The following is an 18134-nucleotide window of genomic DNA, read 5'->3' as shown; positions in this document are numbered from 1 at the left end:
AGTACGTATTGTTATCACGCCATAAGATCCATTTTCGTTAACTTTTATATCTTATTTAGAACAATTAATTGAATGTTATTTTTATAAAATTTCTTTATTGTTCCTCGAAGTTAATTAATACTGTTTACAAAGTGTTACGTTGATTATTATTGTAGTGATTAGATCGTGTTTAGATAGATCTATGTACGTAAGAGAAATCACATGAACTTTGAGTGAAACGTTCATTTCTTATGATATAGGAAATTTAAGAAATATGCATTGAGGAATAAACGCGTTGTTTCGCATTTCTTGTACGCGCGTGTTATTAACTACGAGAATCTAAATGAAAGAAGGAAAAAGTTACCCTTACATCGAGTGCTTGCCGGTTCATGAATTTTCATCGTTCCTGACAATTTCATATCGTTCAACTCAATGAAGAGAAGTAATTGCCTTTTTACCTCGTTCCAATATTTGTTTCGCAATTACAGCGAATGACCTATGCAAACCTTTGATAAAATTATGTGATGTTTAAAATAATCTTTATCTTTTTAGATTTCGTCATAGCAGAAGAACAATCAATATCTAAATGAATAAAAGTCGTTAGTACTCGTAAAATTAATCAAAGTTTAGTTACGATGAATAATGTATGCCTTTGTATTCTCTTCTTTTCACTTACCTTTGGCTCATATTTCATTCTTTTTGCTCATGCTAATATTTAATATAAGTTTTGTATTTATTGCTAATTACTTGTATTATAAAAGCATCATATTACTAAATAATCAGAGTGAAAATTTTATGAACCTCATAAATAAAAGAAAAACTACGATTATTTAAAGCACAAGTCGTGGTAATCACAATCTTCAATGGAAAATTGTTTTTAACTAATAATTGTAAAATAAAATTGAAAAATTGTAACGAAACTTTTTAATATTTTAAATTAATCTAATTACATGATATACATACATAAAGAAAACACCAAATAGTCCTATTTAAGTTCACAACAAAAATATTATAACATTTTTAAAACAAAATTATATTTACATGTAATGTATTAATATCTGTTTAATAATGTTAGAATTTATCACTTTCATTCATTTAGATTTGATCTCCAATTTAAAATATAACAAACATAATTTTATGTATTTACACCATTTTCTTATAATATTTAGTCGATATACAAAATAATGCGAAAATATTTTTCTCCTAAAGGTATCAATAAACGGAACACAATTTGGAGATATTTAGGTGTAATTTTTGTGTATAGACTTCCTTCACAAGTAGATCATTTTTAGATCATATTATTTACAACTACAGACAAGCTCCACCACTGATGAGACCAGGTTTTGTATCAGTAGGTACTTGTTTCTGGAAACAATCGTCCAAAAATTGAGCCATTGATAAGTAGAGGTGACCTTTCACTCCTGCTAATGTATGACCCACGTCTGGATACACCTGGAAACAAACAATTAATATTGTAAAAAGCAGGATGATCTAAAGTTATGTATTCATCGCGTAGAATGGTCGTATGCGTTTGTTAACATCTAAAAATGTCTACCTGTTGTCGGAAAAGTATGTCTTTTTTTGCAAGGTAATGCGTAAGTGCCATGGATTGTTGAAATTGGACGTTATCATCTGCAGTGCCATGCACTAAATAAAACATTTTATTTCGTAAATTTTCCACTTTCTCATACACATCTGACTCAGCGTATCCTTTATAATTTGCTATAACATCTGGTAAACCCATGTATCTTTCAGCATATGCTGAATCTGTTTAAATATAAAAATTAAGTTTCTTAATTAATACGAATAATTTAATATAAATTTAAGAAAATAATAAGAATTCAAAAATATTGAACTCAAGTAGTGTACCATGAAGTTTCCATGAAACAATAGGTGCTACACTTATACCACATTCAAAGACATCTTGCCCAGGATGCGCCAGCGCAAGGGCAGCTACAAAACCTCCATAACTCCAACCCCAAACAGCCACTCGTTGCTTATCCACGAAGTGCAATGAATCCCGCAAATATCTAAAAATTTTGGATAACTTGATAAAATATTAATTTTATTTATACTAGGATTCGGTAATCTAACGTTTTTTCTGAAAAAGTTTTTCTTACTCGGTCACTTCAAGTTGATCAGCAACTTCTACAGAGCCGAGTCTATAGTACACTTCGTGAAGAAACTTATAGCCTTGGCCTCCGCTACCTCTTCCATCAATTTGTGCAACAATCATATTTTTTCTACTAGCCAAATAAGTATTCCAATCAATTTTAAACGTTTCTGTTACTAGCTGTGAACCTGGTGCACCATACCTAAAAATAAAAATATTTCTGATCTCATATGCTTTCTTCCTAAAATAATGTTAGAGTTTAATATTGAAGAATATGCTTACACTTGTACAATTAATGGATATCTGGTGATTTCATCTTCTCTTAGTCCTGGTGGTAAATGCAATTTTACTTGTGCATTATATCCACCACTTATTTGAACAGGAAATGTTTTTATTTGTGGGAGTGCAAGTTTAGCAACTCGTTCCTAAAACAAATCTTTAATTTTATATGTGTTTTCACTATTTTATACTTCAAGTATAAAAGTATAAAAATTATTACAACTTACACGTAATAATGTATTATTCTGTAAGACATAGATAAGACGTGGCATAGGAAAATTAGTTTTATATAAAGTAACAGTGGGTATACCAGGCCCATAACATTCCAAAACAAAATAATCAGTTCCAACTAGTGGGAAAATAGCATTGTGATATTGACAAGGTTGATCGGTAAATTCTGAAAATAAAAGAAATATTATAATATTGTAATTATATAAGTCAATCATTAATTCTTCCTTAAAAGGCGCATATACGTGTATACTTACCTGGCGTAATGGATGCTTTCGCTTTCTGTTTCTTTGTAACATTTTCCTTTGGCTGTCCAACATATTTATCTTGTATACTTTCTGTTTGTGTTTCATAATGATCATGTATGTAATTATTGTCAGACCAAGCACTATGATGACCAGATGAAGCTGTTCTATGTTTATTTCGATTTCCTTCTGATGTTGCTGTACAAGTAACACAAACAGCAGGATGTAGAGACGAACCCACGTGTGGTAACAATGAACTCACATAATAAAGATGCCTCTGTCCTGGTCTCATAGGTGGAATACCTATAAAGTATCTATATAGAGGAAGTAAATTAGATTCAAAGAAAAATATTGTTTGGATATAGTAATGATCAATCAACGTTTAATAAACAATAGAATTTGTTACTTACATGGTATTATTAGGCTGATCCCATGCTACTATTTGTGTAACTTCAAATTTTCCATGAGTAAGTGGAACGACTAATTTTTGGGCAACATTTACCCAAACAATATGTTTGAAATAACCAGTTGGACCATCTTTTATTGGGCTTATAGCAATGTAACTACTGCCATTTGCTGAAAAAATAGGTGCCTCTGGAGGAGTATCTACCCAACCACGACCTTCAGCTGCTATCTTTTGAATTTCCTACATGAAATGATAGAAGTAGATTTATAAATGAAATAATTATTTGATAAATAAAATGACAATAACTGGAATAACTGCAGTGTACCTGACAATGCCACGATGGGCTCTTGCAAATAGTCACAACAGAAAGATTTTGTGCACGGGTCAACCATGTTATGCAGACTTCCGTTGAAGAAATCCAAGAAGCCGTTGTAAAGTAATGTTCTCTGTTAATGGATATAAATATTGATAATATCTATAGCTAATATTGTGTATAATAATATTTCATAATTAATTTAATTTACTGAGTGTTCGATTAAAGCAATTTGCATGATATTTAATAGCAATTAAATCTATAAGAATGCAACTTAATATATTACTACGATTAGCTGATTATATCTATGCAAAATAGTAAAACTTAACTATTTTAATGATAATAAAACACATATGAATTGTTTCTTTAATGACCTAAATTTCCCTGTTGTTTATATTCTTTTAATTATAAAAAGGAAGCTATGTTATATTTTTCAAGATAGCAGAAAGAAATGAAAGCGAATGAAAAAAAATGTCTATAATGCACACTAAAATAATTCGTGAACTAAAATTGCTAAGCTCAATTAAATAATCATTTATGTGCTAAAACTCAAAATATTTTCTACATATATCACATTAGCGGGATTAAAATGAGATGATTTCTAAGATTAACTCTATGAAAATTAATTCTTCAAGAACTTTCCAAATATTTAAATTATTAATTATAATAGGCACACAAAAAAACACTTACAAATGTATATAAATACTATATGATAAATGTGTAAAAAATCCATATATGCATAAAAGTATATGAATAAAATAATAATTTAAAAATGTTTACATGTTCAACAAAATTTTATGAATCATGTCTTGGTACAAAATGATGTAAATTCTGTTAACGCTCGTTTATCAAAATTATTTTAAAATTAAATGCATAATATTTTTAATGCTTTTTAGTTTAACTAAAAGAAAACGCATCAGTGCTAATATTTTACAAAATGGTACAAAAAACATTTGTTTGTCGTAGAAATCGTGAAATTTGCTACACAAATATTAGATCAAAAACATTTTACTTTAAGAAATAAAGCAGAGATTTTCCTACTCAAGTTTATTTTAAACTAAAAGGTATTCTTAAAAGCCAGCTCATTTTAAACCAAGAAACTACTCCTCATGTATATCTTAAAGTATCTTGCCGAAAGAATATGCTTCCTTTTTTGAAGTACCTTGGGAGTGTCACCACAGAAACATCTAAATGTTTCTTGTAAAAAACAACAAAGTGCAATCTCTATTCAAGACATTTTGAATTTTGTTCATTCTTTTTTTTTTTTTTTTTGTTAAGACGAATAATTACACCTAATGAGGAAAAATTAATAAGAGAAAATTTGTTCAAGCACTTCATACTCCAAACTTTGTAAGTAAACTCACACATGCTCGATGATAGGTGGCGGTTTCACTACCTTCGTATGAATGTTTTTTGGATCTGCCAAGTCTGCTACATAGAGTCGTACCATAGGATTTGGTGTTCCTGGCTATACAATCATGTATAAAATATTTCAATCATATTAGAATATTTTACTTTGCGGTAAATTGATATCATGGGAAAACAAAATTATGATAATTAATCCAAAACAATAAATGAAAATAAAATTACCTTAGGATAACGCAAAGATCGTATATGAGGATACAAAGCTTTGTATCCTTCCCCAAACCAAGATATATGCATTTCGTCAACAAGTGAATCATTGAAGGAGGCATACAGCATCATATGGCCATCTGATGACATCCAAATTGCTTCTGCACGATGTAAAATCTCTTCTACAAACATATGTATAAATATTTATGCATATAAAATGATTTACCGAACATTCTCCTCAAAAATATAAATTAAATTACCTTCATATAGCCAGTCAGGCAATCCATTTGACAAAATACCAGGAACTGCTGTATCAGTAACACGATATCCTGTATTACTCTTAGGGCTTGTTATATAATAAATATCATAATCCTGAACCATAACTAAGCCATGATCACGTGGAGTCCATTGTGCCAACAAAAGGTAAGGGTGGATATCCTTCTCAGGATGTGGAGTCAATGGTATAATTTCTCTGTAACAATAAAGTGACTAATGTCTAATGTTAATTAATAAACATTACTAATTAAAAGTTCCAATAAAATCCCAATTCTTTAAGTAATTTTCAATTGACAAAATGATTTTTATATTTGTGTAGATATTTAGACACAAATTAATTTTTATTTCTGTAGTAAAGAGAATATTAAAGTCGAAATTTTAGCACTATATATTACATAATATATCGAATTGAGTTTGAATAAAATTTACGTTTATTTAATAATTAAAGAATTTAAAAGAATATATACAACTGGAACTTTATTGTATTTTCGCAAGATTCTTGATTATTCTAAATTAAAATTATCATCTAAGTCATATTTACTAACCCTGTATTTACGTCATAAATTTTATATTGTGCTAAATACGAGTATCGGAACAGTTTCTTCACATTGTACGCAAGGAGTAAATAATTACGATCCGGTGACAATGAGAACTTGGCGGGATTCAGTCTCCTCTGTATGCAAAATACCTCTTAATGTTCTGTTTTGCTAGAAAGCCTAAGTGTAAATATACAAATATTTTCTAACAAACACAATTTCTTCGTCTATATATAGAAAAATTATATACGTACCTGTTAAGTTTAATACTTTGTTTTATATTACATTATCTTATCAAATTAAAAACACATAAAATTAATTGAAATATTTAAGTAACTTAAACTTACAAAAGTCTCATTGGACATTAAACTGCGGGAAGTGATGTTTTTTGGGGAAACGTGTAATAGCGAAATTCCACCCCATACATCTCGATAGCAAATGTGCTGCCCGCTTACCCATGATCCATTGAAGAAGAGAGGTGTTAATTCTCCAGAGAGTACCTACAAAATATTTATTTTATATTAACATAATTTTTTAACTATTTATTTATTATTAATTATTACATAACACTCTTTTTATTAATACCATAATTACGAGAGTATTCGTTTGAATTTGCTAAAAAATCGAATCGAATTAAATTTGCTAAAGAGTCAAATTTTTTATTTAAGCATTGATCTAAGAAGTATTTTATTGAAAGAATATTTTCAAAATACAGACGAAGCCATTTAAATCTGAAGTCAAAGCTTTTTCTTTCCGATTGTTAAATTTTGAAATTAAATTCAAATGTAAGTATGAAATAAATGACGATGGATTACGTCTACTAATTGAAGAGGTTTTTGAAATAAATTGTTGCTTAATCTTCATATCAAATGTTAAACATCGTCAAAAATCTAATGATTTGTAGTATTATGGATGTAGAACAAGGTGCTAGAGAATATTTTATGCTTGTTTAAAGAATATTCATGAATATTAAGAAACAGCATATGAAATAGCAATAAAGAGACTCATTAATAAGAAAGAATGAATAAAATTGATTAATAGTATCGCATTAATAATATTAATAGAGGATAAAAAAGATAAATCCTTTGTTCTATGTTTACAGGGAATTGATGCTTTCAATTAAAATTGATACTTTTAAGATGACGATAAAGAAATAATTTTAAAGCTAGAATATTAGAGTCAAAAGTACAAATGTTTACCTCAGAAAGTCTTATTCTAGCACCTCGTACCCTGGGACCCTCATCTGGCGGTGTTAATAAGGCAACCGATGTCACAATTAAAGTCAGGACCGCAACGATCACAAGAAGAGCTATCAAAATGCCACGCCAATTCCTTTGATTTGGATTCGCTGATACAAGCTCCTATCACAAAGGTACTCACTAACGCCAATGCCAAATAATCGTATAATACTATGTACATAGAAAAATTTATTAACCAATTTATTTAAAATATAAGATAATAAAAAATCCTTAAAAAATATCGAAGATAAAAGTATTACATTGTTCCATTCGATTTAGAAAATTACGAAAAAAATAGCGATTTTATAGCAAGCAAAGTAAATAAATTTCTGCGATACATGACAAATTGTAATATAATAAATTTATTAAAATATAAATTATATATAAATATCTTTGCAATAGTAATAAATTGCTATATAATATATGTATGTATGTAACTACTGAAGAAAGTAATTGTATAATTAATTAATTGATTAATGTAATTAATTTTAGACTATGTGTATCAGTAGGTCAATGTTAACTTTTTACAGGCATTTATAGGGAAGGTAATTATTGATTTTGGAACTTAAGAGTGACTGTTTTTAAATCCTCATTTTTATATAAAAACAAAACTATAGAATGTCATATATTAATGTATTGTTCATTGTGTTGCCAGCGTCATGCTATGAAGCAATTATATTTAATAAAATTATCAAGCTTATTAAAAATATACGTAATTGATATTAAATTGCATTAAATAATAATTTTTATTTCGAAAGCAAGTTCTTAAACATACAATTTAGAAAAAATATTTTTAAAAAACAAGAAAGACAGAGAGAGAGAGAGAGAGAGAGAGTTAAAATAGTATTGATAATAAAACAAAAGTTGAATAAAGAGGATTGGATGAAATAATAAAAATTACATGTTTGATTAAAATCTTTTTATCTAGTTGTAAAAAATATATCGATCATTACAAAAATTGTATTACGATTCATAAGAAACATACAGTAATCCCTACTTGTGTATCCATCGCAGTATCTAATAGCAGTATAAAAATAGTAATTCATTTTTAGATGTAAATGAAATGAAAGAGCTCAAAAAATGTTGGATAAAAATAGTACTAGTAGCTAAAATAATAATTTATTCATTTATGTTCCAAAAAATTATTTTTTTTTAATAAGTATTATGATATTTTTCTCAATATACAGCTTTTAAAAGGAAATAGAACATTCAGTTTCTTTGATTACAATTATTATATATTTCCGTCACGACTCTCACTTAATCTCGAGACACTAATATATAACTAATACTAATATGTAGATAATATATAATAAATATCTGCCAGTAATTTGTTATAATTAAAGATCTTAAATATAACAATTTCTCTCTTGTTATAAATGAATTGTTAGCAATTTATATTCATCTTACTCTAATATATCACTTCTATACGAAGTCGTCAAGAAGGAATAATTTCTTCAAATAAAATGTTGGATGCATACAGTATAATTAAAAGATATAACAGTACGAATACATTTATAATAAAAAACCGACATACTTAAGCTACAGTTTTTATAAAAAGAAAATTTCAAAATTACGATCAATAGATTCTTGCTCTAATTTTCAATATAGCGCTAGTAAAACATATCTCTTCGCGTAAGGCATAAAAAGTATTCTTCTATTAAAATTTTTTATCTAAATGTTCGAGACACATTTATTAACATTAAAGAGGAAAAAACGTGCATTATAAAAAACGTATATCTCTCAAAAAGCTTCATATATAAGTATTACCATTTTAAAGAAATGATTAATGTTTAAGAAAACCATCCAACATGAGGACAAACTTCCATCCTTCAAACACTTTTTATGTCATATAATTATAATAGTATATCTCATTCTAGCAAAGCATTTACACGCAAAGTTTACCAACATCAAGGAGCTTCATAATTTCCACGTCCTCTTAAAACAAAGTGGATGAAAGGAAAACCGAAAACTTCACAGGAAACGCAAGTAAATCGATTTAATTACCTCGTCGTCGTAAATGTTATCGTGATCTGCCATCGGAGAAGGAAATCGATATCCTGATGCTTCTGTTGAATTAAGAAGGCAAACAACAGAAGATCGTGTTAAAGTTTATCCCCTACAAAGCTACGATAAACGCTGTAGTGTAGTCCTTTGGGCAACGTGATACATACAGATACACACACTGACATATATGTAAAACAAAAGAAACACAACAACGGAAGAAACGAGGGAAAACGAAGAACGAAGGTAAATACAGTATATGCGTAACAATCCTGCAGCACGTTGCAACCCGCTGACTTCCACCTTCCACCTTGCACCGTGCAAAATGTTCGGTACTGAATTACTGATATGGAGATTGTCCCCGTTGATGCTGGAAGAACGAAGCCTGCGCGTTATTGATGCTGCGCGCTTCTATCCTTTTCTTTTTTCATTCCTCTATTTTTAAATTAATTTTTGGCGTGAATGGGATCATCGGGTTTCTGTCATTAATAATTACCAGTTCTATCAAAGATATTGCATTCTACGAATGCTCAATTAAAATCTCTTGGATTTATTTCATCTAAATTTGATATTAACAAAGTGACGTAAATCAATGTATTTTGATATAGCCATTTTTAAGAATGAAAATAATTCTATTGAATATACTTAAGTTAACAATATTTGTTTTGTCACATTTTATATTTGGGTATTATGTTAATTTAAGTTATCAGCATAAACTTGATCTGGTTTGATCTACTTTGAAATTATAAAGGTGAATATTTTAAAATACTAGTTTTTGTGATGGCACATGATATATTTTTTAATGTATTTTCAAAAATAATAGATACTAAATTATTAAAAATTTCGAATTATAATTGTAAGTGACGATAATAAATATAAATTTTTAACCAATACGAAATCTTCTAGTTTGCAATAAATTTGAAATAACCCTTTTCATTTTCATTTCGTGCATGACATAAATATGAAACGTTTCAAAAACGAATTAGGAACAAACTTGCATGATGAAATATTGTTGTGCGTTGTGCCGTGCTTTCGTAAACGTATACGTACGTATAAGTATATGTTTCATTTTAATAGAGATTAAGTAAAACTGTATATTACACGTATTAATTACAAATATTATTGATTTGTAAGTAACATGAGATTTAATATTTGGTTTTGTTTTGTTATAAAATTTACAAATAAAATTTATATGAAAGTATACAATTATGCAGTTTAAAAAATTACAATGTTCTAATACCTTCAAATTACTACAATTTATAGCAGATTATTAAAAATTATTTCGTAAAATAAATTTTTTCTTGGTGTTAAATGTTTATATAAATACGATTTTCTATATTTAATTCTATGAATTGCCACTGCTTACTTATTTACTGTTTTAAAAAATTATTGAATATGTAAAGGAACATTTAAAGCGTAGTAAATAATTTTTATTCAAATTTATTAAGTACATTTGATAACAAACGTAATATATAATAATTAATGAAATATGTTCAAAATAAAAAACATACAGGGATACATACATACATATATATAGCTCCCTTTATGTTAACAAACATTAGTTATTATAAATTCTTATTAATATTCGTGAGATTATATTAATAATACAAGATTTGTATGATTAAAAAAGATATTAATTAAAATGTAAAATGAGTTACTAGCAATTTATTAAAGTGAATGAAGAAAACGTTCGTACAAATTAGACGAAAATATACAATGAAATTCTTTCTGTATAAAGAGCAAAGACAAATACAATTAAGCGCGTCATACTACTAACCTCCATATACGTAAAATAATCTTTCGGTTTTTCTTCATAAAAAAGGTATCTCTTTGAGTACCACAAGTGGATATATATAAGTTTAGTGGTAAGTTACAGACCTTTTATATGCGACCCAGTATATTCATGGACACAGATCAATATCTCCTGCGTTTGCGTGTAAGTTAAGAGAAACATTTATGAAAAAGCGCGAATTATTTAAACAGAAATTATCTAAATTTATTACACGTTCACTGAATAATATTAAAAATTAAAACAGGTTCGGATTCACGTTGCATATAAACACGTATGTAAATTAGGCTATAAGTACCCTATACACATTAGGTAAACAAAGCTACTGTCAAGTACGCGATGACTGATTGACTATAGACCGGGATGATCTTCACTCCCCATCGCTTAACATTATTTATGAAAGAAAACTAGAAATTATAGTAACGTTGCTAAATAATCTGTGATCGAATGAAAATAGAAGAAACTTCCTCTCTGATTATTAAACGTACCTACAGCTTTTGTAAATCAGAAGTAATAAAAATGAACATAAAATGCAACTTTCAGGTAATTTACAGAATTTTATATTTGTTAACTTGAATTCTTTCTTGATAGTTACACTAATATTATATCCAACCTTTATAAAATCACATATTTTTATTTTTTTAAATTGCAAACATTAAAACATTGTTTACATTCTTGATGTAATAATTATAGTCACAAAATCAAAAATTATAAGTTAAAATATCCCGCTATTTAACCATAATAGAAAATAGTTCACTTATCGTGCACATATAGCGCTAGTGTTTGTAATTTTCAGAAAACGACATCTATCTTTAAATAGTTTATTTTTATGGCATAAGGAACATCAACGTACTGTAATTTGTGAAATACGTATACTGATTTATAAAATAATCTCTTATGCTGCGAAGTTGTTATCTTTAATCTCTTTCCCTTCATTTATTGAGTAATAAAAAATAACATTTTATGCTACTAAATATGGATGGAAGTTTAATCAAGGAAATACACTATTTAACACGTAAGTTTACGATTTTGTACAGTTCTAACGATAGTAGCAAATAAACGTTTTATCATATCTAAAATAAATTTAACAAAAGATAAAATCATGCTGTTAATTATGTCATTTCATTAACCATACTTGTATAAGTATCAGGGCGAAATATGGAAACAAAACAAAACAATAATAAAAAAACAACAAATTATGAACTTTTCGCTAACAACAAATATTGATATATTGATATATATTATATTGATATATTTATATTTAAATATTGATATATTTTAATATTGATATATTTAAAATGCCTTAACTCATATGCCACAAATTAACGTATCTATATTTTCAATTTTTATAATACTTCTTTATTAATCTCAACATTTATATCATTGTGATTCTAATAATAAATACGTATGTGTAAATTATAATTCATGATCTATAACTTCTATAATATATTAATATAATTCAATAATATATATTATAATTCAACAATATTCTGAATCTACACACGTGCGCGCACACACATGTCAAGCTATTTTGTATTTATATGTTTATGATGTATTATTTTTAGATTTAATAGAAAATCATAAGAAGAAATCATCAGATAAATTGTGCTGTGTAGATAAACCTATTATAAACCAACCTTTGAATTCTGCAAAATCTGAGAAGTGTATAAATTTACTTCATATGTCCCAACAATTGCCCAGAACATCGAGTAGCACATCATGCAATGTATCAACAAGTACTAATGTATATATTAATCCAAACTTCAATCGCCAAATATATGTTAATCCAAAATTACATAAGAGATCTTTAGTACATGTTAATCCAACAATGATGAAAAATATTAATTCCAATGAAGGCGTGCAAAGTAATTCTGTAAATATAACAAGTACAAATTCTATACAAAAATCAGTACATGTTAATCCAAAATTAATCAAAAAGTTGTCTTCCTCTGTACAATTTAAACCGGCAGAACATAAAGAAAAAGTAATACAAAATATTACCTATCCTGTTTGTTCAAGATTAAAACTTGTTAAGAATACAAATTCTCCAAAAGTTATTCATAATCAAAAGAAAGTGAACAATTCTAGTATTGTAGTTTTATCACAAAGGAAACTTTTGCGTGTAAGGCGAGGGTCAAGAAAATCCTTTAGTACTTCTCAAATAGAACCATGTAAGACCAAAAGAACCTCAAATTCAATAGTAAAAAATGTGAAACCTGCACCTCAAAAAGTTATGAAAACAAAGATAGCAAATATTTTGCAACAGTCAATTAATGAAGATATTAACTTAGTAAAATCGCCAGTTATAAAACCTAAAATTAATAAATACAGAATAGATCGAACAGCATCAAAAACTACAAATGCAAGAGAACATGCAAGCCTTGGTCAAGAAAAGACTGTATATGTATCTAAAATGTGAGTATAAAAAATATAACATTTTTTTAAGTTTTAGATAGCTTCTATAATTTTATCCTAAAAATTAAATTGATAATAATAATTTTTTTATGAAAAATTTTACAGAAATAATAAAATGGAACTAATTACGATTGGAGGAATTGTTTATAAATGTTCCAAGAATCATTTAGTACGTAAAAGTTATGGAATAAAAAGTAAGTGATAATACTATATTACATAAAATTGTAGAAACGAATATAGAACAGATTTTCATATTGTCTACATTTTAATTTCAGAAAAACGGGCAATAAATCTTAAAGTTGACAAATTTATAATAGCTACCAATGGGAAAAAATTATGTAGAGTAAAATCTATGAAAGAAACTCCAAGTAGTTCAAGTAAAAAAATATTGAATTCAACAAATGCAATTAAATCCCCATCTAATATGTCACAAAAAATAAGTTATAAAAATAATATAAGGTATATGGTTATCTTTAACTTCATAGTCTTATTTCACTAATTATATCTCTCTTAACATTTAAATTCATATTTCCTTATTGCTTTGTTTATAATTCTATACATATTATATTTTTTAATCTTTTTCATATTAAATTCTTTTTCATTACATCATTATATAATATAATACTATTAGAAGCCATATAATCATTTTGTTTGTCTTTTCTCTTTGTAGCAATAAAGTCAAACAAAAGAGTATACAAATATTACGCAACAAAATGCAAAAAAATAACCAACCATGTTTAATATTTCAAAAATTTGGATATTGTTCAAATCATGAAAAAGGGATTTGTGTAAAGCGTCATGACAAGAAACAAATTTCTCTTTGTAAAAAGTAAAGTAACATTTTGTATCTATATGATATATAAAAAAGCACATTGTTTAATAGAGAAAATATCTTTTTAGATTTCTTCAAGGAAATTGTTTGTTGGATAAATGTCCATTATCTCACGATGTAGGTCCAGAAAAAATGCCAACTTGTAAATACTTCTTGGAAGGTTGCTGTACCCGGGATGCTTGCCCTTATCGTCACATTAAAGTTTCTTCCAGTACTCCAATTTGTATAGATTTCTTGCAAGGATATTGTGCCAAAGGTAGTGAGGTAAGTGCGATATTTTTTATTTTTTGAACTAAAATATTTACTATCTTCTATTAAACCTTTATAACCTTCTCTTTTGTACTTATGTGTACTCATATGTACTAGTATTATGGAAAATTTGTCTCCAAAGGATTAATAAAAGATTAGACAATTTTTATTACTTATATAAATAAAGTGTTATATAAATATTTTTACAGTAATTTTCATAAGTACCTATCAGTAAAATATACTGAAATTTATTAAATCTTAATTAAATTTTAATGCAAATTTTATGTATTTAGAAGAATCTTAGATATCTTTTTAACATATTATAATTTATTTTTTCTACACTTATTTTTTTCTATATTTAATAATAATTTATATGTTTATAGTTTATAAATAATTACTCATTTATTGATTAATTTTTAAATGAAATACTGATATCTTGACAATTAGTTTTATTAGTGGGGAAATATTTATGTATATAATTAATGTATTAATAACACATACAAGACAACATTTTTCAAAGAGCTGGAAGTTTCTTCTTTTACAGTGTAAGCAGCGCCATGAAAATCTATGTCCAGAGTTTGAGAAAACAGAGAAATGCAGTAAAGGTGAGTATTGTCCTTACCCACATAAAATACAATCATCTTCTAAGAATCAAAACCATTTAAAAAGAAAATACAACATGCATTCTGGTCAAACAGTAACAACTGTTACAAAAGATACTTTATCTGCTGAAAACAGACTTAGATATTATGAACAAGCACCTGCTTTAAATAAATCTCTTGATAAAAAAAAAGAAAACATTATGAGAAAAATTAATCTTATGAAAAATATAGACTCTGCAGTTCCTTCTAATACATCAATTGAAATGTCTAATAATAATACAAATTCGGAAATAAATGAAAATAGTGATGAATTAGAAACCGTTTCTGATCCAAAAGTATTGAAACGTCCTCCAATTGGTGTTTTACCTGCTTATATACCTATTGATTAATGCAAAAGAATGTAATTATTGGTAAAATTCTTTCGATACTTTTTATGGTTTTAGTAATCATTTATTTCAAATGACGTATCATGTTTGTGTGATTTAACAAAATAATTTATCTTTAACAACCGAAAAAATTTATACTTGTAGCTAATAAAAGAGTTACATTTGTATTATATTATATTCAGCTATACACAAAAAATGGCAATTATATTTTGTAATGTATATGTAAAATGAAAGTATGTCATCTATGTACAAGTTATAATTATTTTATTTTATATACATGTTATTCTTGCTTTGTTTTCCTAAAATAATAATTCTCTTTACAAAAAATAAAAAAGAGAGCTATTGCTAGCTATATAAAAAAGAAAATTTTCTGAAAATACGATAAAATATTTATATAATACTATAGAAAATGTACATTTTTGTATTCTTCTGACATAGATATATTTGTACAGCGCATAATGTACAATTTATTTATTTACATATATGCTATACAAACAATCCAAACACAAATATTTAAACTTTGTATTGTTACAATTCTTATACATTTTTTTACAATAAAAAGAACAAATATTTGATAATGTTGTTTTAAGTGTACAAAAGGATCCAGTTAGTAGGATGATTGTATGCCAGCAGTATTGGGCTATGTAACAACAATGAAACTGTGTTTTCATCGACTGTATTTGATATTATGAACCATTGTTCTAGCCAATTTCTCATACTTTCTAAGGACATAGTTGCAGGACTTACACCCCTAAATGAAAGTGCCTAAAATATTTTATAATTTGAATATATGTAATAAATATAGTATAATATGTAAAGAAATCATCGAATAAATAGTATAAAAAATATCAAAGATATTGGAATATTATTTTATGCACACCCAACGTATTGCATCATTCGACATTGTAGTAGGTCCACCTTCTTTTTGTATTGCTTGATCCATTCGTTTTATTAACATAGCCCGTTCTGTTAATTTTTTTCTTTTAAAAAGCGTCCAAGTAGATATATTATATATACCAAGTAATTCTTTCTAAAATGTAATTCAGGATTATATTAATATTTATAAAAGATTTTACTCTCAAAAAATTGTTATAGATGTGAAATTAATTTACTAAAATATAATTGAATAATATATAAAAACAATATTAATTTAAATTAAATATTAAATTTAACATACTGTATGTTTTCTGTTAAGACTATTTAATGAATATGGTGGACCCGCAAATAATTCAGAACAGGCAATAATATCTTTCACATTAGGATGTGTACCACTACCAAGACATGCAATAATACCACTCCATTTTAATTTCAGTGTTTCATTTTTAATATTGTTAAGCTCTGCTTGCATGCACCTAAACAATGGTCTGTTGTGTTTTAATCTTTTCTTATGATCCAGTAGCATAAAATCCAGTTTTTGTTGTAACGTCCAATAATGAGAAGTTAAAAGATATCTTGGAAAATAATATGCTAATGGAAAGATGATGTAATTTGTAAAAGGAATGGCAGATATTAATAAAACAGGAAATATCTTTATTAAATCTTTACGCATTGTATAGTTCAACCTTAATTCATCTGCAATTAAATTACTATCTCCATCAATATTTTGCTTTTTCATTACCAGAAGAAATTTTTTTACATCTTGAATAAAATCTTTGGTACCAATACTAAATATACGATATACATGCATTGTCTTTGGAAAATTCTTTTCCAGTACTTGTTCATAATTCTTAATATAATTTATATATTTATCAAACCAATAATTTTTGATGTTAGATATTCTATGTTTTTCTATCTTTTTCCCTTCTTGTATTTGAAATCGCATACAGGTATATGTGAGAGGTAAAAGTTTTTGATTTTGAAAAACATATCTTTGATGATGCATTAGTCTATACATTTTCATGGTTCTATTTATATAACATTACTTGTGGTTATGTTAAATCTTGTTATTTAGTTCTATTTCGAATTGACAATGCTATTATGTCAAATTAAATATATTTAATAAATATTCTGTACAAAAAGGTAATTATACTATTTAGTAATACTATTTATAATTATCATTTGGCATATAATGCTTCTTAATCCCATTAATATTTATACTATTTTCTTTTCATGTAGAAGTATTAAAGAGATATTATACTTGTATGGCATAGTATTTATAAAATTTTCTAATTTCAAATAAGGCACCCTTTTGTTATTTAAACAATTGTTAATACATTATGTTATGAATATTAAACACTGCGATCACAGAAACTAACTTCTTTGTATTCAGTTTATTAGTCTTATTCGGTATGTTATATCATATCTGAATTCATAATTTATTAAAAACAACTAAGCATATAAAACCCACAAATACAAAATACGAGGAGATTGAATTTATAATGATTTTTAAGAGTTGATGAATTTTTTGAATTTTCAATTCTTAATTATTTATTTTTGCTTGCTACGGTATTAATGTATTATTGTATATAAAATATTTTAATGCCAGTTATTTTTATAAGACTTATAATTTTTGTATTATATCGACTGGTCACATCTTAGATGTAATATTCCAATATGGTTCTAATTATACTGTATTAAACATATCATCTGATACCGTATACACATTTACTTTACACATCGTAGAGAGCACATGCACAATGTATAGATTCACAATAATCGATGGCTTGAACGTTCCT

General features: G+C 26.8%; 3 protein-coding genes across 9 annotated transcripts; 1 reads left to right on the top strand and 2 right to left on the bottom strand.

Moving 5' to 3' along the window:
* Positions 1 to 75: 75 nt before the first annotated feature.
* On the bottom strand, positions 76 to 10985 carry LOC117204343 (dipeptidyl aminopeptidase-like protein 6). 7 transcript variants are annotated; one of them, XM_033441635.1, is made up of 17 exons: positions 9190 to 9551; positions 8953 to 9120; positions 7147 to 7308; positions 6295 to 6447; positions 5957 to 6084; positions 5396 to 5607; positions 5154 to 5317; positions 4928 to 5031; positions 3576 to 3696; positions 3255 to 3490; positions 2857 to 3158; positions 2599 to 2768; positions 2375 to 2517; positions 2100 to 2294; positions 1849 to 2009; positions 1535 to 1746; positions 76 to 1431 (listed from the first exon to the last, which is right to left on the bottom strand). In XM_033441635.1, the coding sequence occupies exons 2-17, from the start codon at positions 8986 to 8988 to the stop codon at positions 1288 to 1290; spliced, it is 2643 nt and encodes an 880-aa protein (XP_033297526.1). In that variant the 5' UTR covers positions 8989 to 9120; positions 9190 to 9551; the 3' UTR covers positions 76 to 1287. The 7 variants fall into 7 exon arrangements, with proteins under 7 accessions (XP_033297526.1, XP_033297544.1, XP_033297570.1 ...); XM_033441653.1 differs by having other exon boundaries at positions 7147 to 7305; positions 8953 to 9118; XM_033441679.1 differs by lacking the exons at positions 8953 to 9120; positions 9190 to 9551 and adding an exon at positions 10964 to 10985 and having other exon boundaries at positions 7147 to 7305.
* An 810-nt stretch (positions 10986 to 11795) lies between these two features.
* On the top strand, positions 11796 to 15706 carry LOC117215043 (zinc finger CCCH domain-containing protein 3). Its single transcript, XM_033461488.1, has 7 exons — positions 11796 to 11990; positions 12541 to 13390; positions 13496 to 13584; positions 13666 to 13849; positions 14061 to 14219; positions 14291 to 14486; positions 15016 to 15706. Exons 1-7 carry the CDS (start codon positions 11939 to 11941, stop codon positions 15460 to 15462), a joined length of 1977 nt encoding a protein of 658 aa, XP_033317379.1. The 5' UTR covers positions 11796 to 11938; the 3' UTR covers positions 15463 to 15706.
* Positions 15707 to 15906: 200 nt separating this feature from the next.
* On the bottom strand, positions 15907 to 18128 carry LOC117215118 (LETM1 domain-containing protein 1). Its single transcript, XM_033461568.1, has 3 exons — positions 16637 to 18128; positions 16340 to 16489; positions 15907 to 16224 (listed from the first exon to the last, which is right to left on the bottom strand). Exons 1-3 carry the CDS (start codon positions 17357 to 17359, stop codon positions 16045 to 16047), a joined length of 1053 nt encoding a protein of 350 aa, XP_033317459.1. The 5' UTR covers positions 17360 to 18128; the 3' UTR covers positions 15907 to 16044.
* Positions 18129 to 18134: the final 6 nt, after the last annotated feature.

This window comes from Bombus bifarius, unplaced genomic scaffold (assembly GCF_011952205.1).
Source record: "Bombus bifarius isolate JDL3187 unplaced genomic scaffold, Bbif_JDL3187 scf7180000007966, whole genome shotgun sequence".
Lineage (NCBI taxonomy): Eukaryota > Metazoa > Arthropoda > Insecta > Hymenoptera > Apidae > Bombus > Bombus bifarius.
This window is presented reverse-complemented; position numbering and strand designations above follow the sequence as displayed.

Excerpts from the sequence above, each read along its gene's own strand:
- LOC117215118 (XM_033461568.1), bottom strand. The coding sequence starts at position 17,359 with ATGAAAATGTATAGACTAATGCATCATCAAAGATATGTTTTTCAAAAT. Across the intron at positions 16,490-16,636 it reads GTCTTAACAGAAAACATACA|AAAGAATTACTTGGTATATA; the intron begins GTATGTTAAATT and ends ATTACATTTTAG. Across the intron at positions 16,225-16,339 it reads CGAATGATGCAATACGTTGG|GCACTTTCATTTAGGGGTGT; the intron begins GTGTGCATAAAA and ends AAAATATTTTAG.
- LOC117215043 (XM_033461488.1), top strand. The coding sequence starts at position 11,939 with ATGCTACTAAATATGGATGGAAGTTTAATCAAGGAAATACACTATTTA. Across the intron at positions 13,391-13,495 it reads ACTGTATATGTATCTAAAAT|AAATAATAAAATGGAACTAA; the intron begins GTGAGTATAAAA and ends AAAATTTTACAG. Across the intron at positions 14,220-14,290 it reads CAAATTTCTCTTTGTAAAAA|ATTTCTTCAAGGAAATTGTT; the intron begins GTAAAGTAACAT and ends ATATCTTTTTAG.
- LOC117204343 (XM_033441635.1), bottom strand. The coding sequence starts at position 8,988 with ATGGTTTTCTTAAACATTAATCATTTCTTTAAAATG. Across the intron at positions 6,085-6,294 it reads TAATGTCCAATGAGACTTTT|AGGAGACTGAATCCCGCCAA; the intron begins GTAAGTTTAAGT and ends TTTTGCATACAG. Across the intron at positions 1,432-1,534 it reads ACATACTTTTCCGACAACAG|GTGTATCCAGACGTGGGTCA; the intron begins GTAGACATTTTT and ends GTTTGTTTCCAG.